The sequence below is a fragment of the Oncorhynchus nerka genome, linkage group LG21, assembly GCF_034236695.1.
Source record: "Oncorhynchus nerka isolate Pitt River linkage group LG21, Oner_Uvic_2.0, whole genome shotgun sequence".
NCBI lineage: Eukaryota > Metazoa > Chordata > Actinopteri > Salmoniformes > Salmonidae > Oncorhynchus > Oncorhynchus nerka.
Genome location: NC_088416.1, coordinates 30377649 through 30401746, shown reverse-complemented (window position 1 = coordinate 30401746; position 24098 = coordinate 30377649). Strand labels below are relative to the sequence as shown.

Sequence of the window (24098 nt, the reverse complement as noted above, 5' to 3'; positions counted from 1 at the left end):
CCATCCCCGCACAGCCCTGCCCTGCCCCGCCCTGCCCTGCCCCACTCCGCCCCGCCCTGCCCCACTCCGCCCCGCCCTGTCCCGCCCATCCCCGCACAGCCCTGCCCTGCCCTGCCCCGCCCTGCCCCGCCCTGCCCTGCCCCACTCCGCCCCGCCCTGCCCCACTCCGCCCCGCCCTGTCCCGCCCATCCCCGCACAGCCCTGCCCTGCCCCGCCCCGCCCTGCCCCACTCCGCCCCGCCCTGCCCCGCCCTGCCCTGCCCCCCACCCGCCCCCGCCCTGCCCTGCCCCACCCTGCCCTGCCCTGCCCCACTCCGCCCCGCCCTGCCCTGCCCCACTCCGCCCCGCCCTGCCCTGCCCTGCCCCACTCCGCCCCGCCCTGCCCTGCCCTCTCACTGGTGCAGTACTATTTCTCCCTCCTACAAAGGAAAACTATGGGATCCCTCTTTTGTTGTACGAGAGAGGCTCTCCAATCTTTCATTTACAGCTTTTATTCCCTTCTCTTTCTCTTTCTCTTTGTCTCCATCTCCCTCTTTCTCTCTACAGTTGAAACATGGTAGAACATGTCTGATGAAGTGTTTCAAGAGATGGTGATGATTGATAATGATAATGTTATACGTATTATAGTGTTAGTGGATTGTCATTGATAATCTCTTATTATTGAGGTGATTTTTCTGAGACCGAGGGAAGCAGGAAGGTATTACAGTCTTATCTTGGTTAATAAGTTAATAGATGGAATAAATCTCCAATTATCGGCTTTACAATGAGAGCAGTTGAGTGCTTCCATAAGCTGAATGATATGAACTAAGCCTTGCAGCAGTACTTCATGAGGTCACATCACTTACTCATTCAGCTATGCATACAGTATACCCACACACAGGCCCCACTCAGTCACCATTGTTGTTATGTCAGCAACATAGCTTATCGAAATCCTACTCAGCTTTGGGCCTGTGCTCTCTGGCTGAAACCTGGGACTTGACTGTAACCCCTGTCCCAGCACCATTGGCCCTGATCCTGGGCAACAGCTTCATGTGAGGGCAGTAGGCCTGGGCACCTGTCTGTGTGTGCAGCACTAGGCTAGGTGTCCTGGCTGGCCCACATGGCATTTAACCCTGAAGGATGTCCAGACAGATGGTTTATTCACCTTATCTTCTGTGCATGAGATAAAGCCAGCATTGACACAGATAGCAGGAGCGTGCGCAACACACACCCGCCCGCTGACTCGGAGCCAATGACCTTGAGGTCGGGTCAGTTAAGGACAGGCAGACAAATGGCGGTTGGGCCCATGACTCGCAGACAGCTGGTGGTCAGAGGTTGATTCTCTATCGGTGCCCCCATTTGTCTGATTGTTGTTTCTCATGGGCTCATCTGTTTCTCGGTTGGCGCTACATTTTTTTCACAGGAAGATTGATTTCGCTCCCTCCTTCGTGTTTGCAGGGGAAAGCCCTTCATGACAGGGACTTGAGTTCCCTGGATCTGTCTTTTTTGTTGTGTGTGTGTGTGTGTGATAAGGGCTGTCACTGGCCTCTCTCCTACAATGAGCTGGCATCGACTTAGGAAAGCTGCACCAAGCTCCCTAATTCAACACACTCATACAAATTGACATAAACCCACACAGTCATACACTGAGCAGGGCAAGAGAGAGGAGAGGAGACACACACATTCACACTAGCACACTTTGGCACTCAATATGTAGATAAGCGTACACATACATACAGACGCCTTTGGCATCATCTAGACAGGATGTGGATTTTTACATGTCCATTCATCGCTCTCTAATTCATTAGTCAGAAAGAGCATTTATGCAGAGCACACATTATTTTTTACAGGCATTTATGTGTTTGTGTGGAGTTTTTACTGCCCTCGTTAAACACGTCCTCCAAGCCCAGATAGATTTGGGAGCATTTATTTGCATAGTCCACAAACCCAAAATAAATTAAATATTTTTGGCCTGATGTCTCACTGGATTAAACTAAGGCCCACTGGTGTAAATAGTGTGATATAAGAATGTGATATAAGAATGCTCTTAGAATGTGAATAGAGGGTTATAATCTCATGTTATAACCTACATGGCGTGGTAGACAACCTGGCAGATGACTGCTGTTATGGTATTGTGGTCTCTCTGGCAGAGCTGCACCAAGGAGCCCAACACCTCACCACATACTGTCCCTCTGGCAGAGCTGCACTGTGAGGCCCACATTGTGTTATACAAACATTTTCACAAAGGCAAATAGACGTAGGACCCTGCTGGAAGAGAACGGAATATTCTATTCCAGTAGTTCACACTCTATATGCTCTCTGTGTGATACCCCCCTGCCAATACACACACACACACACACACACACACACACACACACACACACACACACACACACACACACACACACACACACACACACACACACAGCCTGAGTGGCAGGTCAGTCTCTGTTCTCTCCTTAATTGATAGGCCCAGATCAGAGCACACCACTTCATGCATGTGGCCCCAGACACAGGGTCAGAGTTGGCAGACTGTGACCCTAACACCGGGACTGGCCCTGTCTCCTGGTTGCTGCGTGTGTGTGTTTTCCTCCTCTCCTCTCCCCTGCAGAGAGAGTTTTGATCATGGCTGTACTCTCTCTTCCTCTCCTCCTCTCCTCTCCTCTCCTCTCCTCTCCCCTGCAGAGAGAGTTTTGATCATGGCTGTACTCTCTCTTCCTCTCCTCCTCTCCTCTCCTCTCCTCTCTCCTCCCCTCTCTCCTCCCCTCCCCCCACTCTCTGCCAACAAGTCTCTCTTTCTTTCTCATTCCTTTTATTCTCTCTACTCTCCTCTTTCTTGGCAAGGCCTGGTGTTCCCACAGCTCTCATGACCCCCTAGCCCCCTTCTCTCCCCCTCTCTCTCTCTCTCTCTCTCTCTCTCTCTCTCTCTCTCTCTCTCTCTCTCTCTCTCTCTCTCTCTCTCTCTCTCTCTCCCTCTCCTCTCTCTGTCCCACTCTCACTCTCTCCCTGGCACAGAGGTACATCACATGACCCTCACTCCCACTAGCAGACCCACACACAGGCTGTGCCCACACACACCACTTCCCTGTAAACCACACTTTCTCATGTCTGTCATATAGGCCTGCTGCTTCCCTTCTCAATACGTTTCACTGGGTCACACACTCATACAGTATGTCCATGTAGATTCTGTACACTGTCTATAGGTCTGTGTGTGTCCCCTCCCCCTATTGCTCCTGTTTCACAGAATGCAGTCACATATTTACCTCTCTTAGCAGATTTCTTTAGCATGTGTTCTGTGCCCACTGCCAGTAAGTGGTGGCCAAACAGTCATTACACTTGTTAAAGCATATTTTTAGTAGCCTTTTTTATTTATAATTGTTTTTATTTCACCTTTATTTAACCAGGTAGGCTAGTCATTTGCAACTGCGACCTGGCCAAGATAAAGCAAGCAGTTTGACACATACAACAACACAGAGTTACACATGGAATAAACAAACATACAGTCAATAATACAGTAGAAAAAGTCTATATACAGTATGTGCAAATGAGTTAGGATAAGGGAGGTAAGGCAATAAATAGGCAATGGTAGCGAAGTAATTACAATATAGCAATGAAACACTGAAATGGTAGATGTGCAGAAGATTAAAGTGCAAGTAGAGATACTGGGGTGCAAAGGAGCAAGATAAATAAAGAAATACAGTATGGGGATGAGGTAGTTGGATGGGCTATTTACAGATGGGCTATGTACAGGTGCAGTGATCTGTGAGCTGCTCTGACAGCTGGTGCTTAAAGCTAGTGAGGGAGATCTGAGTCTTCAGCTTCAGTGACTTTTGAAACCAAGGCTGTTGAGTCTGCCGATAAGAATGTGGTGATTGACAGAGTCGAAAGCCTTGGCCAGGTCGATGAATACGGCTGCACAGTAATGTCTCTTATCGGTGGCGGTTATGATATCATTTAGGACCTTGAGCGTGGCTAAGGTGCAACCATGACCAGCTCTGAAACCAGATTGCATAGCGGAGAAGGTACGGTGGGATTTGAAATGGTCAGTAATCTGTTTGTTGACTTGGCTTTCGAAGACCTTAGGAAGGCAGGGTAGGATAGATATAGGTCTGTAGCAGTTTGGGTCTAGAGTGTCTCCCCCTTTGAAGAGGGGGATGACGGCGGCAGCTTTTCAATCTGTGGGAATCTCAGACGATACGAAAGAGAGGTAGCCTTATAGTAACAGTATGTAACATTTCTAAAGGAAACACATGGAATCTCAGACGATAGAAAGAGAGGTAGCCTTATAGTAACAGTATGTAACATTTCTAAAGCAAACACATGGAATCTCAGACGATACAAAAGAGAGGTAGCCTTATAGTAACAGTATGTAACATTTCTAAAGGAAACACATGGAATCTCAGACGATAGAAAGAGAGGTAGCCTTATAGTAACAGTATGTAACATTTCTAAAGGAAACACATGGAATCTCAGACGATAGAAAGAGAGGTAGCCTTATAGTAACAGTATGTAACATTTCTAAAGGAAACACATGGAATCTCAGACGATAGAAAGAGAGGTAGCCTTATAGTAACAGTATGTAACATTTCTAAAGGAAACACATGGAATCTCAGACGATAGAAAGAGAGGTAGCCTTATAGTAACAGTATGTAACATTTCTAAAGCAAACACATGGAATCTCAGACGATACAAAAGAGAGGTAGCCTTATAGTAACAGTATGTAACATTTCTAAAGGAAACACATGGAATCTCAGACGATAGAAAGAGAGGTAGCCTTATAGTAACAGTATGTAACATTTCTAAAGGAAACACATGGAATCTCAGACGATAGAAAGAGAGGTAGCCTTATAGTAACAGTATGTAACATTTCTAAAGGAAACACATGGAATCTCAGACGATACGAAAGAGAGGTAGCCTTATAGTAACAGTATGTAACATTTCTAAAGGAAACACATGGAATCTCAGACGATACGAAAAGAGAGGTAGCCTTATAGTAACAGTATGTAACATTTCTAAAGGAAACACATGGAATCTCAGACGATACGAAAGAGAGGTAGCCTTATAGTAACAGTATGTAACATTTCTAAAGGAAACACATGGAATCTCAGACGATACGAAAGAGAGGTAGCCTTATAGTAACAGTATGTAACATTTCTAAAGGAAACACATGGAATCTCAGACGATACGAAAGAGAGGTAGCCTTATAGTAACAGTATGTAACATTTCTAAAGGAAACACATGGAATCTCAGACGATACGAAAGAGAGGTAGCCTTATAGTAACAGTATGTAACATTTCTAAAGGAAACACATGGAATCTCAGACGATAGAAAGAGAGGTAGCCTTATAGTAACAGTATGTAACATTTCTAAAGGAAACACATGGAATCTCAGACGATAGAAAGAGAGGTAGCCTTATAGTAACAGTATGTAACATTTCTAAAGGAAACACATGGAATCTCAGACGATACGAAAGAGAGGTAGCCTTATAGTAACAGTATGTAACATTTCTAAAGGAAACACATGGAATCTCAGACGATACGAAAGAGAGGTAGCCTTATAGTAACAGTATGTAACATTTCTAAAGGAAACACATGGAATCTCAGACGATACGAAAGAGAGGTAGCCTTATAGTAACAGTATGTAACATTTCTAAAGGAAACACATGGAATCTCAGACGATACGAAAGAGAGGTAGCCTTATAGTAACAGTATGTAACATTTCTAAAGGAAACACATGGAATCTCAGACGATACGAAAGAGAGGTAGCCTTATAGTAACAGTATGTAACATTTCTAAAGGAAACACATGGAATCTCAGACGATACGAAAGAGAGGTAGCCTTATAGTAACAGTATGTAACATTTCTAAAGGAAACACATGGAATCTCAGACGATAGAAAGAGAGGTAGCCTTATAGTAACAGTATGTAACATTTCTAAAGGAAACACATGGAATCTCAGACGATACGAAAGAGAGGTAGCCTTATAGTAACAGTATGTAACATTTCTAAAGGAAACACATGGAATCTCAGACGATACGAAAGAGAGGTAGCCTTATAGTAACAGTATGTAACATTTCTAAAGGAAACACATGGAATCTCAGACGATACGAAAGAGAGGTAGCCTTATAGTAACAGTATGTAACATTTCTAAAGGAAACACATGGAATCTCAGACGATAGAAAGAGAGGTAGCCTTATAGTAACAGTATGTAACATTTCTAAAGGAAACACATGGAATCTCAGACGATAGAAAGAGAGGTAGCCTTATAGTAACAGTATGTAACATTTCTAAAGGAAACACATGGAATCTCAGACGATACGAAAGAGAGGTAGCCTTATAGTAACAGTATGTAACATTTCTAAAGGAAACACATGGAATCTCAGACGATGAAAGAGAGGTAGCCTTATAGTAACAGTATGTAACATTTCTAAAGGAAACACATGGAATCTCAGACGATAGAAAGAGAGGTAGCCTTATAGTAACAGTATGTAACATTTCTAAAGGAAACACATGGAATCTCAGACGATAGAAAGAGAGGTAGCCTTATAGTAACAGTATGTAACATTTCTAAAGGAAACACATGGAATCTCAGACGATAGAAAGAGAGGTAGCCTTATAGTAACAGTATGTAACATTTCTAAAGGAAACACATGGAATCTCAGACGATACGAAAGAGAGGTAGCCTTATAGTAACAGTATGTAACATTTCTAAAGGAAACACATGGAATCTCAGACGATAGAAAGAGAGGTAGCCTTATAGTAACAGTATGTAACATTTCTAAAGGAAACACATGGAATCTCAGACGATAGAAAAGAGGTAGCCTTATAGTAACAGTATGTAACATTTCTAAAGGAAACACATGGAATCTCAGACGATAGAAAGAGAGGTAGCCTTATAGTAACAGTATGTAACATTTCTAAAGGAAACACATGGAATCTCAGACGATAGAAAGAGAGGTAGCCTTATAGTAACAGTATGTAACATTTCTAAAGGAAACACATGGAATCTCAGACGATAGAAAGAGAGGTAGCCTTATAGTAACAGTATGTAACATTTCTAAAGGAAACACATGGAATCTCAGACGATAGAAAGAGAGGTAGCCTTATAGTAACAGTATGTAACATTTCTAAAGGAAACACATGGAATCTCAGACGATAGAAAGAGAGGTAGCCTTATAGTAACAGTATGTAACATTTCTAAAGGAAACACATGGAATCTCAGACGATAGAAAGAGAGGTAGCCTTATAGTAACAGTATGTAACATTTCTAAAGGAAACACATGGAATCTCAGACGATAGAAAGAGAGGTAGCCTTATAGTAACAGTATGTAAAATTTCTAAAGGAAACACATTGAATCTCAGACGATAGAAAGAGAGGTAGCCTTATAGTAACAGTATGTAACATTTCTAAAGGAAACACATGGAATCTCAGACGATAGAAAGAGAGGTAGCCTTATAGTAACAGTATGTAACATTTCTAAAGGAAACACGTGGAATCTCAGACGATAGAAAGAGAGGTAGCCTTAAAGTAACAGTATGTAACATTTCTAAAGGAAACACATGGAATCTCAGACGATAGAAAGAGAGGTAGCCTTATAGTAACAGTATGTAACATTTCTAAAGGAAACACATGGAATCTCAGACGATACGAAAGAGAGGTAGCCTTATAGTAACAGTATGTAACATTTCTAAAGGAAACACATGGAATCTCAGACGATGCGAAAGAGAGGTAGCCTTATAGTAACAGTATGTAACATTTCTAAAGGAAACACATGGAATCTCAGACGATAGAAAGAGAGGTAGCCTTATAGTAACAGTATGTAACATTTCTAAAGGAAACACATGGAATCTCAGACGATAGAAAGAGAGGTAGCCTTATAGTAACAGTATGTAACATTTCTAAAGGAAACACATGGGATCTCAGAAAGTCAGGGTCATTTGAATCAACACAGAGGTCTATTTATCTGTCATATCAAATGAAAACCAATACATTAATCAATCAAGTTAAATGGTCTATGCTGCCCTGTGAATTACTGTCACACTGTGTGTCTGGCTCTGTACACCCTGGTTGAGTCCCCTTAGGCCCCACTCACCCCCTCTCGCCCCCTGGCTCCCCCTGCCCTGTGAATTACTGTCACACTGTGTATCTGGCTCTGTACACCCTGGTTGAGTCCCCTTAGGCCCCACTCACCCCCTCTCGCCCCCTGGCTCCCCCTGCTCTGTGAATTACTGTCACACTGTGTGTCTGGCTCTGTACACCCTGGTTGAGTCCCCTTAGGCCCCACTCACCCCCTCTCGCCCCCTGGCTCCCCCTGCTCTGTGAAATACTGTCACACTGTGTGTCTGGCTCTGTACACCCTGGTTGAGTCCCCTTAGGCCCCACTCACCCCCTCTCGCCCCCTGGCTCCCCCTGCTCTGTGAATTACTGTCACACTGTGTATCTGGCTCTGTACACCCTGGTTGATCAGCAGAGGGACAGATAAAAGATGAAGGCGTCAGAGAGAGAATAGGGAGAGGGTTATACATGGGCAGGACGCCAGCCCCTTTCCTCTACCCTCACCACCCCCCTCTGCACTCTCCCATGGTTGAGTCCCCTTAGGCCCCACTCACCCCTCTCGCCCCTGGCTCCCCCTGCCCTGTGAATTACTGTCACACTGTGTATCTGGCTCTGTACACCCTGGTTGATCAGCAGAGGGACAGATAAAAGATGAAGGCGTCAGAGAGAGAATAGGGATAGGGTTATACATGGGCAGGACGCCAGCCCCTTTCCTCTACCCTCACCACCCCCCTCTGCACTCTCCCATGGTTGAGTCCCCTTAGGCCCCACTCACCCCCTGGCTCCCCCTGCCCTGTGTGGTGTTGGCACGATGTGGGTGCAGGCGGCACACAGACGGGCACGCAGATGGGCACCGGGCTACACAGGGCAGCCTCCCCACACCTGCTCCTCATTGGCACAGGGCAGGGGCCGCCATGCAGAGCACACACACAGAGACACACACACACACACACACACACACACACACACACACACAGGCACGCAAACTCACATGTACTCACTGCTACACTCACTCACGCACACTCACACAATTTACATGCTTATCTCGTACTATACACACATGCTCTGGAGGAAGTATGGTGCCTATTTTATACACATTAAGATACAATCTCATAGAAATATTAATGTACAGTAGATATATTTATATTCTTACCAAAATGGATACATTGTACACCCTCGCAATTAATCACACGGCAACATACTGATCTAATACTGAAGTCCAGTAATATATTGGAATCTATCTACACTGGCTAATGTCTCCTCTGAACCTGGTGCCCTCTTTGCCCCAAGGAGCTTAAACTCAAAGGACCCACCACGGGTGTCCAATGACAATGCCTGCCGAAATATGGGGTGAGAAGGGGGGATGGTCAGATGATGATGTATGGTTATATAAGATAGGAAATTAATCAATAAGTGGGGATTTTTTAAATGTTTAAATAACGTCCAATAAAAGAGCTGAGTGAACATCTGTGTGGGATAGCCTGGGGGATTAGGAGGGGTTGGAACATTTTAAACGCATTAAGGTATGTTTAGCAACATACCGATAAAACTCTTAAGAGAAACCCAATTGGAGAGGCTCTGGGGGCTCTTTATCCAGGGGTGGGTGTGGAGGACTGGGGGATGGGGAGGTTGCTGGGGGTTTCCCATTCTGCTGTGCGGGGAGGGGAGACCGTGTACACACACACATAAACACACGCGTAGCCTATGTACGTTCATGCACTTGAAACCACACGTGCACGCCCACTATCATGGAGTGAAAAGCACTGCTTCTGGATATCAACATTTTTGGGATATCGGCACGATATACAAGCATGCATGTGTACATATTTGGTCAAATACCTTTACTCCATATATATCTTTTACGCAAAAAAAACATATAGATCATATACTGTAAACCTACATACTGCTCAAAACACATAATCCTACTGCTATGTGTTTACATGGCGATTAAGGAAGTGTGCTCACACCAGGCTAGCAAAGATGTTTAGGTCTCTGGGAGCCATAGCTAAACCTAACGACCCAGACTCCCACTGTGGTATTGACCTATTCTAGCTGTATTTGATGTTCAGATTTAGGGAGTGTGTGTGTGTGGTGTGTGTGGTGTGTGTGTGCATGTGTGTGGTGTGTGTGTGTGTGGGTGTGTGGGTGTGTGTGGTGTGTGTACACGTTTTACTATACTTTTTTGTACCAGAAGTCCTCACAAGAATAATAAACAAACAAAAAAATCTAATTTAGGCTTAGGGGTTAGGTTTAGGGTTAGAATTAGATTTTGGGTTATTGTTAGGGTTAGGTTTAGGGTTAGGTTTAGGGTTAGAATTAGATTTTGGGTTATTGTTAGGGTTAGGTTTAGGGTTAGGTTTAGGGTTAGAATTAGATTTTGGGTTATTGTTAGGGTTAGGTTTAGGGTTAGGTTTAGGGTTAGAATTAGATTTTGGGTTATTGTTAGGGTTAGGTTTAGGGTTAGGTTTAGGGTTAGGTTTAGGGTTAGAATTAGATTTTGGGTTATTGTTAGGGTTAGGTTTAGGGTTAGGTTTAGGGTTAGAATTAGATTTTGGGTTATTGTTAGGGTTAGGTTTAGGGTTAGGTTTAGGGTTAGAATTAGATTTTGGGTTATTGTTAGGGTTAGTGGTTAGGGTTAGGTTTAGGGTTAGGTTTAGGGTTAGGGATAAGGGAAAATAGGATTTTTAATGGGAATCAATTGTTGGTCCCCAGAAAGTCCTTACAATTATAGTTAGACATACAGTAGCTGTGTGTGTGTGTGTGTGTGTGTGTGTGTGTGTGTGTGTGTGTGTGTGTGTGTGTGTGTGTGTGTGTGTGTGTGTGTGTGTGTGTGTGTGTGTGTGTGTGTGGGTGTGTGGGTGTGTGGGTGCATGTGTGTGTTCGTCAGTATGTGTATGCATGTGTGTGTGTGAGGGATTCCAGCCAGGCAGCTCCTCTCGTGTCAGGCCTGAGATATATGGGTCCACCACAGCTGGGTTCCCACATGCGGCCGGAGCCACGCCGTCCCACACAGTTTACCGTCAATGACAGGGAGGGAGAGAGGGAGAGAGAGGGAGGGAGAGAGAGAGAGGGAGGGACAGAGAGAGGAGGGAGGGAGAGGGAGAGAGAGAGAGGGAGGGAGGAGAGAGAGAGAGAGAGAGGGAGGGAGGGAGGGAGGGAGGGAGAGAGAGAGAGAGAGAGAGAGAGAGAGAGAGAGAGAGAGAGAGAGAGAGAGAGAGAGAGGCCTCTCACAGGCGTAGGAAAGGACCCTATCATTTCACTGTGAATGGAATCATGGCGCTCTATCCTTAAATGACACAACACCCGGGGTGGGAGAGTCTGACTGCAGGCATGGCCCTCGGCCACTGGGAGAACACACACGAGCTGGCCTCAGATGAGGAGTTGTTGAAAGAGAGAGAGAGAGAGTGCTGTTTGCCAGCATGCTGATTGTTTAGATTCAGACGTACTATCCTCATTTACTCATGGTCGTCTGTTATGTAGCCTGCAGCTTTGTTGCACTCTATTACAGAGAGCATTATGAGCCTTAATTGTAACACTTACTTGTAGTTAGCTTTACACTTCACAACAGCATATGACAGTAGCACATTACTGTTGATATTTATACTTTGCATGCCTCCTCTGTGCAGTGCCATGTCACACCAACCATTCATCAGCCATTCCCAGCCATCACTACACACACACACACACACACACACACACACACACACACACACACACACACACACACACACACACACACACACACACACACACACAATGGCAGTGAACCACATCTGGCCAGCTGTTGTGTGTGTGTATGTGTACCTACTTCCTGTCCTCCATCTGGCTATAATATTCATTTTTTCATTTGAACCGGGCCACTGTGTGGCAGACAGAAGCCGAGGGCAGCCGGGTCAACCGAGTCTAATCCAGGACTGTCCAAGAGAACGAGAGAGGTAGAGAGATGGGAGATGGGGCAGGGAGATGGAGAGAGATGGGCAGGGAGAGATGGGGGGGGGGTGAGAAGAAATATCTGAGTCAGAGACAGTAACAGCAGTCAGAAACAAAGCAGAGAGAAGAGAAAATAAATACATACAGAGAAAAAGAGATGGAATCCAGGACTGTTATTGTACTTTAGAAGGAGAGAGAGAAAGGGAGAGAGGTGAAGAGAGACAGAGGAGAAGAGACGGAGCTGAGCCCTGGCTCAGAGCACAGTAGCCTGCTGAGAGGCCATCCACACTCCTGTCGTCAAGTTTGACTGTGGAACCATTGGCTTTATCTCTGCCATTTGACTCAATGTTGATCTTTCACTGTGCCATGTGAAATCCCCTTCCAGTTAATGCACATTACATTAAAACATGCTGTTTGCTCATGTGTGCCTGTAATGCATAAACAAATGCTCTAAGCCAGCTGGTAAGTAGGCAAAAAGTGCCTATTTGTATGTACGAGCGCATTCATTTATGAATATGCGCATGGCAAATGAGTCTATTAGACCTGGCACAGTGAGAGTGTGTTTATCATATATTGTTGTGTGTCTTTATGATGCATCAAAATCACAGGTGTGTTTGATTAGTAGAATAATGACACCTACTGTATGCTGGGTCCTGCTGAGAGCATGTAGGCCCATAGAAATCAGAATGAAGGGCCTTGGAACCCTCTAACCCTGGCAATGTGACTGATGAACTCATGGATACGCTCGCAATGGCTGCCTGGTATTGTGATGCAATCATTTCCATGGTAATGTAGAATGGTCTTTCAAATGATGTTTTAACTGATGTGGCTCATGCAATGTAATGTATTTTTTGTAATGTCAGTTGAGCTGATTCAACAAATCACAGCACAGATTGATGGGCACACTTCCTGCTTTTATTTCCTGCTTTGCTCCTATGGGTACACTCGCAATGGAGACGCCCTTTCTATTCGTTCTACTTCTGTGTGTAGGCCTATGTTCAGTGATAGTAATTTCCTCAGTCTATGGGGTATAGTGTTTTAAATGTATTCAAGTGTTGTAGCCAGAATGTCAGTACACTGAGTGTATAAAACATTAGGAACACCTTCCTAATATTGAGTTGCAACCCCTTTTGCTCTCAAAACAGCCTCAATTTGTCAGGGTATGGACTCTACAAGGTGGCGAAAGATGTGCACAGGGATGCTGGCCTATGTTGACTCCAATGCTTCTCACAGTCAAGTTGGCTGGATGTCCTTTGGGTGGTGGACCTTTCTTGATACACACGGGAAACTGTTGAGTGTGAAAAACCCATCAGCGTTGCAGTTCTTGACACATTCAAACCAGGGTGCCTGGCACCTACTACCATACCCCGTTCAAAGGCACTTACATATTTTTGTCTTGTCCATTCACCCTCTGAATGGCATTCACACAATCCATGTCTCAAGGCTTAAAAATCCTTCTTTAACCTGTCTCCTCCCCTTCATCTACACTGATTGAAGTGGATTTAACAAGTGGCATCGATAAGGGATCATAGCTTTCACCTGGATTCACCTTGTCAGTCTATGTCATCCTAATGTTTTGTACACTTAGTGTATATGTACTGTATGATGTGGAGACTTAGTGACAAATATATGTAGTGTGTATGAATGTGATGGGAGTGAGTCTGTTAATGTGTATGTACTTGTATGTCTGTTTAATAGAGTGTGTGTGATGCATTATCTCTCTAGGATGTGTACAGGGGCCCTTGGGGCGACTGTGTGCTGGAGATAAGGGTGAGCAGTGTAGGGCTAGTGTGTGTGTAACCCTGGGAATGGTGGCAGTGGTTCTCCTCCCAGCCCTGTTGGCTTGTAGAGCAGCAGCACTAATAATGGACAGCCTCTCCATTGTCTCAGAGCATCTCCTCTCTGTTTGATGAGCTCTCTCCTGTTCATCCCTTCATCATCCTTCCTTTGTTCGCCTCCAACACACTCAGATCCAGCACCAGGAAACTAGCCCTGCTAATGTGCCATGCAGTAGGGTTGGAGGTTCATATACTGTAGGCTACAGTAGACAGCAGCTATTAGAATTTAACGGAAGCTTTTAACACTCCACCAGACCACCAGGGGGCCTCCGTTAGATTAGACTGGTGATCTAACAGTGGTCTGATTTAAGGACAGTTTTTCCTGACATGACAAGGAAAAACTCTTTAACTATAGACCATAACAAGGACACAGGGTTTTCCCTGGCCAGGTGAGTAGTCAGGAAACCCCCTGGCCCCAGTCTGATTGGGTGTATGGTCCCCGGGGGGCCCGCAGGTGTCGAGCTGCATTGATCACAGCTGGTATGTCTGGGGAGAATGAATGAGGCAGAACTGGGCTGTCAGGTTCTATTAGAGTCAGTGTGACTGCTGTAACAGCTCACCCTCTCACTAACCACCTGAATGGAGGGGTATCCCTACTGTTGTTAGGATGACTCAGAATCTTAAAAAAAAAAAAGAAATCGATAATATATAGGTTCAAGTTCATTTGCATATTAAGATGTTTTTACATAGTGGGAGTATGCCCAAATTAGGTTGTATTATTTTCAAAATGAAGGGCCTCAACAGACTTAGATGGTCCCCTTATACACCATCCAACAGTTGAAATGTTGGCTTGCACTCGAGTTCACCTTATTTACCTCTTACAGGAATGTAATAATGGTCTCTGTCTGGATGTGTTCCTTATGTTTCCTCCTATTTTCCGTGATGATTTTCAGTGCGGCTCTGCTGCAGTCGTCCAGTCTAGCTTTTCATTTAGCAGCTTGCAGAGGTCCAGCAGCACGGCAGACAATGACTGGAGACAAACGGTGGTTTTGGTGGTTTTATTTTCACTCCATCTGCAGTGTATATCCTCTGTAGATCTTTTATCTTCCATATCACTGGGTCTGTGTGAGAGTGTGTGTGCTAGCGAGTGTGGGTGCGCCATCAACTAGCAGGAATGTATTGGTACCGCCAAAGCTAAGATGGCTGCCAAATGCTAAAATGGGTGCCAGGATTCCACAGAGCGACAGCGTGAGTGAGGGAGAAGCAGAGAGAGTAGAGAGAAAGAGCGAGAGACTGAGACTCCATTCAGGGAGAGAGAAAAAGAGACTCCTTTTAGACCAGTGATATGGCGATTCTGTCCTTTTGTTTTGTTTTTCTCATCTTTGGCGGTGGGGTGAATGGTGCGGCAGGACTAGCCTCCCCAAGACGAGGATGCTGAGGGGCTTAGATGGAGCGGAGGGAGGGAGGGGCCTAGTAGTAGGGGTAAGGGGATACTTTGCCTCCACTGCCTTAAACCCTACAGTGCTGTGGGGGTAATTGGCTTGAATGGTATATATCATCCAACCATAAAGCTCTTCAAGGTTGCATTACGCAGCAGAGAAAGAATGGCACCAAGCGGGGCCAAACCAAACTAGCACAGGCCTCTCTGTGCACAGTCGTTAAGGTAAAGAGCTGAGTGAGACACGCAGTCCCAATGACGCCTCGCCGACCCAGGCTTCACATTTACATTGCTCAGCTTACACTAGTCATCAGCGTGGAGGGAGAGAGAGGCTGCAAGCTGGGGTTACATGGGAACTTCACCTGCCACACTGTGCCAACAGCCTGCACTCAAACAGGACTCCCTGTGTGTGTGTGTGTGTGTGTGTGTGTGTGTGTGTGTGTGTGTGTGTGTGTGTGTGTGTGTGTGTGTGTGTGTGTCGTGCGTGCGTGCATGCGTGCGTGCGTGCGCGTGTGTGTGTGTGTTCACTGTGGCTCCCTGGGCCTGAGAGAGAGGGATGCTGAAGAAGAGAGTGGGGAGAGTAAGGGAGAGAGAGAAAAAAGAGAAAAGGAAGGAGTGCCAGAGATACAATGGGGCAAGACATGTCACAAACACACAGTTGTTTCATCTCTCAAACTGGAACACCAAACCATTCCTCTTTGATACTTGATGCTCTCTGGAGAGAGTATTAGTAGTGATTCCTCTACTGTGAATGGCTCTGGAAAGTACAGTCTTTGGTGTTTGATTTGCCATTTCATGACTCTAATGTTAAACCTTTAATCTAAGACCCAATTCTGCCTCTGGAAAGAAGGGGATTTAAAATACCTTCCAAAGTGTTCCTATGCTGTCCTCCGCCCACTGCCCCCTCACCTTGGGTACCGTCCAGGCATCTGTCTCCTGCCTAACCTCCACCTCTCTCCACCATCTCTCTCTCTCTCTCTCTCTCTCTGTCTCTCTGTCTCTCTTCCACAGAATCCGGACAATCAGACAGCTCAAACCAGCAAGGAGACACAGACATCAAGCCACCGCCCAATGGTGAGTTCACAGTGTGAACATACACAATCATTTATACATGCAGATGCATGTTTAAACACTTTCACACACACCCAAACACACTTTCACACACACACAGGCCAGTATAGAGTGTTATTGTGTGTCCCAGTGGAGTTGGGCTTGGGTATATTATAGTAATGCAAGCTGATGTTGCTGGGCCTGGCTGTGAGTGTGGCACCCCACTCATAAATCACCCTGACGTTATTGGAAGATGGGAACCACATGGCCGTGCTGCTGACTGGAGCTCTGACCTCATACAGCCGGCCCTGCTGCGGTTAACCCAGGCTGAGGAGCTCTGACCTCATACAGCCGGCGCTGCTGCGGTTAACCCAGGCTGAGGAGCTCTGACCTCATACAGCCGGCCCTGCTGCGGTTAACCCAGGCTGAGGAGCTCTGACCTCATACAGCCGGCCCTGCTGCGGTTAACCCAGGCTGAGGAGCTCTGACCTCATACAGCCGGCCCTGCTGCAGTTAACCCAGGCTGAGGAGCTCTGACCTCATACAGCCGGCCCTGCTGCAGTTAACCCAGGCTGAGGAGCTCTGACCTCATACAGCCGGCCCTGCTGCGGTTAACCCAGGCTGAGGAGGGGGTGTGTAGTAGGAGCAACCATGGTGAACCTGGACATCCTACATTCTTAGAAAAAAGGTGCTATTTAGAACCTTAAATGGTTCTTCGGCTGTCCCCATAGCAGAACCCTTTGAAGAACATTTTTTGGTTGCAGGTACAACCCTTTTGGTACCAGGTAGAACCCTTTCTACAGAGGGTTCTACTGTACATGGAACTCAAAAGGGTTCTAACTGGTACCAATACACAATATGGGTGTATACACATTCCTTTACACCCAGCCAGGGACCTATAGACCGAGTGGACACTATAGACTCTACACTACACACCACAGCACTGTTTCTTAGTCATTCATGCTCCTGGGGAGCCAACGGGGGCACATTTTGACCTAGCACTACACACCTGATTCCACTAACTGAAGGTTTGATGATGAGTTGATTAGTGGAATCAGGTGTGTAGTGCTAGTTCCCCAGGAGCAGGAAACACTACACTATAGCCTTAGATATAGAGCCTTGGTCACTATATCCACTGCCAGGGCCTGCATACACTAGGGCTCTTAGAAAGCTTAAACACACAAATACAATCCAAAATCTATAGCAGTAATGACATCATACACATTGCAACAAGCTCTGACATACTGGATGCCCACTGGACACCATGTAAACAGTGTGTCTGTGTGCATGGTGTGTATACAGCTTACACAGGGCACAATCTGTGGAGCACATTAAGGCCTCCTGCTGGACAGTGTTTTGACATGCTAGACTTGAAGCAGTCATGATGTGAGTACCTGTCCATAGGGCTTTTGATAAGTGCGTGATTACGTCCAACCATAGCCATTTCCTATCGTATAGAAAACACATGCTAGTGCCTTATCTGTTTTTCTATGCCTGGCTTTTTCAGCTCCTTGTGTGTGTGTGTTTGTGTGTGTGTGCGTGTGTGCGTGTGTGTGCGTGTACGTGTGTGTGAGCGTGTGTGAGCATGTGTGTGTGTGTGTGTGAGCGTGTGTGTGTGTGTGAGCGTGTGTCCTAGCATCTTCTCATCATCTTCATTGTTCTCATCTCTGTTTTCCCAGGGCACTTGAGTTTCCAGGACTGCTTTGTGACTTCAGGGGTGTGGAACGTGGCCGAGCTGGTCCGAGTGTCACAGAGTGAGTCACTGCCTCTCCTCTCTGTCACTGTCACTCTCACTACACACTCACCAGTACACACAAACCTCAAGGTTCTCACATGCATTTTCCTACTATACTCTCTGTTTAAAGAGTTGTGTAAGAGTCGCATATATCTGTGTGTGTGCCTCAGCTCCAGTGGCCACAGCGTCCGGCCCCAACTTCTCCCTGGCCGACCTGGAGAGTCCCGGCTACTACAATATCAACCAGGTGGCCCTGGGACGACGCTCCATCACCTCCACCCCCTCCACCAGGTACACACACACATTACTTGATTATTTTGTAGCCTACTAATACTATCTTCTGTTCGCATCAGTCTATGCTGTGAATGCTTTCCTCACTCTGCTATGATTGCGTGATGGGACCTTTCTTCTCCTTCCTCTCTCTCCTCTGTGAAACTTTCTTCATCTGGTGTTTTTTCCACCTATCCGTCAAACTGTCTGTCTGTGTTTTTTCTGTCTCTTTTTCCCCCTTTGCTCACTCACTCTCTCTCCTCCTTCTATATCTCTCCTTCTATATCTCTCTCCTTCCATCGCTCTCTCTCCTTTTACCTCTCTCTCCTTCTATTTCTCTCTCTCCTTCTCTCTCACTGTTTCTCTCTCTCCTTTTACCTCTCTCTCCTTCTATTTCTCTCTCTCCTTCTCTCTCTTACTGTTTCTCTCTCTCCTTCTATCCCTCTCTCCTTCCATCGCTCTCTCTCCTTTTACCTCTCTCTCCTTCTATTTCTCTCTCTCCTTCTCTCTCTCTCTCCTTCTATCCCTCTCTCCTTCCATCGCTCTCTCTCCTTTTACCTCTCTCTCCTTCTATTTCTCTCTCTCCTTCTCTCTCTCACTGTTTCTCTCTCTCTCTCCTTTTACCTCTCTCTCCTTCTATTTCTCTCTCTCCTTCTCTCTCTCACTGTTTCTCTCTCTCTCTCCTTCTATCCCTCTCTCCTTCCATCGCTCTCTCTCCTTTTACCTCTCTCTCCTTCTATTTCTCTCTCTCCTTTTACCTCTCTCTCCTTCTATTTCTCTCTCTCCTTCTCTCTGTCTCACTGTTTCTCTCTCTCTCACTGTTTCTCTCTCTCTCCTCTCTGTCTCACTGTTTCTCTCTCTCTCCTCTCTGTCTCACTGTTTCTCTCTCTCTCCTCTCTGTCTCACTGTTTCTCTCTCTCCTTTTACCTCTCTCTCCTTCTATCTCTCTCTCCTTCTCTCTGTCTCACTGTTTCTCTCTCTCTCATGCTGCAGGACTGAAATGGAGCTTTATGCAAGTCTCCCACGGAGGTAGTTATATTCACTCCACTATATTTCCCCTGACACTACTTTAATATAGACACATTCAGCCAGACGGACAGCCAAAAACGCATACAATTCTTTATTTGGATCCACTTATGAAACATTGTGCATTTAAGGACCTATGTTTTTACAGGTCTCGTATGGACTTGAATCCAAGGACCACTCTCCCTCACTGTACACACACTTACGCTCTACAATACTTTAGTCTAAGCCTGGGGTAGGCAACCCTGTTCCTGGAGTGCCACAGGTACTGCAGGATTGTGTTCCAACTAGGCACCAAACCTGACCAACTGAGCTAATTGATCAGTTCAGGGATTGCCTAAATTCAACACACCTGGTCTTCCAGGTGGGTTAAATGAAAAGCAGGACCAGAGTTGCCTACCCCGGTCTAGGTACACAGTCTAATCTGAGGGATTGTAAATCAAAAGCAGGACCAGAGTTGCCTACCCCGGTCTAGGTACACAGTCTAATCTGAGGGACTGTAAATGAAAAGCAGGACCAGAGTTGCCTACCCCGGTCTAGGTACACAGTCTAATCTGAGGGACTGTAAATGAAAAGCAGAACCAGAGTTGCCTACCCCGGTCTAGGTACACAGTCTAATCTGAGGGACTGTAAATGAAAAGCAGGACCAGAGTTGCCTACCCCGGTCTAGGTACACAGTCTAATCTGAGGGACTGTAAATGAAAAGCAGGACCAGAGTTGCCTACCCCGGTCTAGGTACACAGTCTAATCTGAGGGACTGTAAATGAAAAGCAGGACCAGAGTTGCCTACCCGGTCTAGGTACACAGTCTAATCTGAGGGACTATGTGAGAATGCAGGACCAGAGTTGCCTACAGCCCGGTCAGGTACACAGTCTAATCTGAGGGACTGTAAATGAAAAGCAGGACCAGAGTTGCCTACCCCGGTCTAGGTACACAGTCTAATCTGAGGGACTGTAAATGAAAAGCAGGACCAGAGTTGCCTACCCCGGTCTAGGTACACAGTCTAATCTGAGGGACTGTAAATGAAAAGCAGGACCAGAGTTGCCTACCCCGGTCTAGGTACACAGTCTAATCTGAGGGACTATGTGAGAATGCTGTTCATCGACTACAGCTCGGCATTCAACACCATAGTACCCTCCAAGCTCGTCATCAAGCTCGAGACCCTGTGGACTCGTCATCAGGAAACTCGACCCCCTATCCCTGTGCAACTGGGTACTGGACTTCCTGACGGGCCGCCCCCAGGTGGTGACATTTAGGCAACAACATCTCCTCCCGCTTTGATCCTCATGACACAGGGGCCCCACAATAGTGCATCTAGGTGCGTTCTGAAGCCCTCTCCTGTATTCCCTGTTCAGGTGTCTCACGACTGCGTGATTGCCACGCACGCGTCCAACTCAATCATCAAGTTTGCGGCCAGACACAACAGTGGTAGGCTTGATTACCAACAACGAGGGACGGCCTACAGGGAGGTGGATGAGGGCCCTTGTTTGGGTGTGGTGTCAGGAAAATAACCTCACACTCAACGTCAACAAAACTAAGGAGATGATTGTGGACTTCAGGAAGCCAGTGGAGAGAGGGAACACCCCTATCCACATCGATGGAACAGTAGTGGAGAGGGTAGCAAGTTTAAGTTCCTGGCATAGGCACATCACAGACAAACTGAGATTGGACAACTCACACTGACAGCGTCGTGAAGAAGGCGCAGCAGCGCCTCTTCAACCTCAGGAGGCTGAAGAAATTCGGCTTGTCACCAAAAGCACTCACAAACTTCTACAGATGCACAATCGAGAGCATCCTGTCGGGCTGTATCACCGCCTGGTACGGCAACTGCTCCGCCCTCAACCGTAAGGCTCTCCAGAGGGTAGTGAGGTCTGCACAACGCATCACCGGGGGCAAACTACCTGCCCTCCAGGACACCTACACCACCCGATGTTACAGGAAGGCCATAAAGATCATCAAGGACATCAACCACCCGAACCACTGCCTGTTCACCCCGCTATCATCCAGAAGGCGAGGTCAGTACAGGTGCATCAAAGCTGGGACCGAGAGACTGAAAAACAGCTTCTATCTCGAGGCCATCAGACTGTTAAACAGCCACCACTAACATTGAGTGGCTGCTGCCAACACACTGTCATTGACACTGACCCAACTCCAGCCACTTTAATAATGGGAATTGATGGGAAATGATGTAAATATATCACTAGCCACTTTAAACAATGCTACCTTATATAATGTTTACTTACCCTACATTATTCATCTCATATGCATACGTATATACTGTACTCTACATCATCGACTGCATCCTTATGTAATACATGTATCACTAGCCACTTTAACTATGCCACTTTGTTTACTTTGTCTACATACTCATCTCATATGTATATACTGTACTCGATACCATCTACTGTATGCTGCTCTGTACCATCACTCATTCATATATCCTTATGTACATATTCTTTATCCCCTTACACTGTGTATAAGACAGTAGTTTTGGAATTGTTAGTTAGATTACTTGTTGGTTATCACTGCATTGTCGGAACTAGAAGCACAAGCATTTCGCTACACTCGCATTAACATCTGCTAACCATGTGTATGTGACAAATAAAATTAGATTTGATTTGATTTGACTGTAACAAACATGGCCATGTTCAGATAAAGGATGGTGAATAAAGCCGCTACCTGCACTTATCTGTCTCTCAGCAGACTGTACTTTGTCTCCCAAGTAAATAATACTCCTGCCTCCACACCCATTAAGTCCCTTTCTCTCTCCCTCTCTCCAGCTCCAACAAGCGCAAGTCCATTGACGACAGTGAGATGGAGAGCCCGGTGGACGATGTCTTCTACTCGGGCCGCTCCCCTGCGGCCGGCAGCAGCTCCCAGTCCAGTGGCTGGCCCAACGATGTGGACGCAGGTTAGATACCGAAATAACCCCCCAACCCATCTAACACCCCCTGCTGTGTTTTATGGCACTGTATCCCTCTACTGTCTGTCAGACCTGTTTTCTCCCCCCCCCCTCCTCCTCTCCTTCCCTCCCCCTCCTCCTCCTATCCACCTGCTCTGTAGGCCTGTGTTTACACATTTTCTAAATACTTTGTGTGCTCTGCAGTATTAGTATGTAGTGGTATACCAGTGTGTCTGGTGCTCGGCTCTGTGATCAGTAAAAAAAAGTATTCGATTCAGGCTCCTAGTTTGTATTTTATTTTTGTTACCTTTTATTTAACCAGGCAAGTCAATTAAGAACAAATTGTTATTTACAATGACGGCCAACAAGAGGCAAAAGACCTCAAGTGGACGTCACGTTCTGTGGTTAGAGGTTCTTTGACTGGGTGATGTGTGTGTGATATGTGAGTCACAGAGCCTGCTGACAGACTAGACTTTTTAAAATTATTATTTTATTTTACCTTTATTTAACTAGGCAAGTCAGTTAAGAACAAATTCTTATTTACAATGATGGCCTACACCGGCCAAACCTGGACGACGCTGGGCCAATTGTGTGCCGCCCTATGGGACTCCCAATCACTGCCGGTTGTGATACAGTCTAGACTTAAGCCTCTATGAAAAGCTTTGTATTAAAGATATAATGTGGATAACTTTCGGCATAATATTTTCCAAGAAAAAATCTCTACAAAATCCTCCCCCTTTCTTGAAATCACAAAACCTCTCAAAGTTGTGACTCTACACAGACTCCCATAGACTCTCTATCCTCTAAACTGCACCCTCCAAACGTCCCTGTCTCCTTATGGTTTTACCCTCCAACCCCTCTGTTGTGTGTTCAGCATCACAGCACAGCATCAACACTCCCTCCCAGGTGCCTGTATCCATCACCTCATATTCAACCTGAATAATGGTCCCTTTAGTATAGTTGATATCTTCAATCAATTATCAGTTCAATTCTATAATAGATCATGCTCATGAATGAATGTAAGGTGTGCATCCCTTTCCATCCCCCGCCCTCACAGAAGCCTCATATTCTATTGGTGGCCAATGGGAAAGGTGGAGGGAGAGCAGTGAATGTATTTGTAAAATGGGTCTGCCTTAATGTGGCCTCTATATGGACGCAGTTCATTTACAAACACGTTATAACAACATAATATTCCTAATTGTGCCACTGTTCTTATTTCATTACATGTCAATCATCCTGTACTTAGCTCTGATGTCATCAACTGAGTGGATTGTGGTTAACGTTCCACCCTGCTAATTCCCCCTCCTCCGTGGTTAACTGTGCCCTTCTCTCCTGTTTGGACTTCCAGTGCAGCACCATTTGGCCAGTGTGCAAGAGAGGAAGATAAAGCATGAAAACGATGGCGTGCAGTTTCCTTACCATGGTTAGAAATCATTGCACTCATATATACGTATTGTAATCTATACTGTACATTAACTCTCAACTTGTACTGTATGCATCTCTCTGTCTCTCTGCTTGTCTATTTTTCCACACTTCCTAGCGAGTGTTCTCTCCGTCCCTCTCTCTCTCCGTCCCTCTCTCTCTCTGTCCCTCTCTCTATCTCTCTGTCCCTCTCTCTCTCTCTCTCTGTCCCTCTCTCTCTCTGTCCCTCTCTCTCTCTCTCTGTCCCTCTCTCTCTCTCTCTGTCCCTCTCTCTTTCTCTGTCCCTCTCTCTTTCTCTATCCCTCTCTCTCTCTCTGTCCCTCTCTCTCTCTCTGTCCCTCTCTCTCGCTCTGTCCCTCTCTCGCTCTGTCCCTCTCTGTCCCGCTCCGTCCCTCTCTCTCTCTCTCTGTCCCTCTCTCTCTCTCTGTCCCTCTCTCTCTCTCTCTCTCTGTCCCTCTCTCCATTCCTATCCTCTCTGCTGCTGTTGGGTTGTTCTTGTTTCGCTCCCAGATATCTGT

At 46.0% G+C, this 24098-nt stretch overlaps 1 protein-coding gene across 15 annotated transcripts in view; it reads left to right on the top strand.

The window, feature by feature from the left end:
* The window catches only part of LOC115125244 (nuclear factor 1 X-type-like), a 162425-nt gene that overhangs the window by 113987 nt on the left and 24340 nt on the right, over positions 1–24098 (top strand). For 9 of the 15 annotated variants that reach the window (XM_065006584.1, XM_065006569.1, XM_065006579.1 and 6 more), the window contains 6 exons: positions 16190–16252; positions 17908–17982; positions 18134–18254; positions 19227–19262; positions 22037–22167; positions 23507–23581. In XM_065006584.1, coding sequence (XP_064862656.1) covers positions 16190–16252; positions 17908–17982; positions 18134–18254; positions 19227–19262; positions 22037–22167; positions 23507–23581 — 501 coding nt within the window. The remainder of the gene's footprint in view (positions 1–16189; positions 16253–17907; positions 17983–18133; positions 18255–19226; positions 19263–22036; positions 22168–23506; positions 23582–24098) is intronic. The other 6 variants (XM_065006573.1, XM_065006581.1, XM_065006571.1 and 3 more) reach the window with 3 other exon arrangements.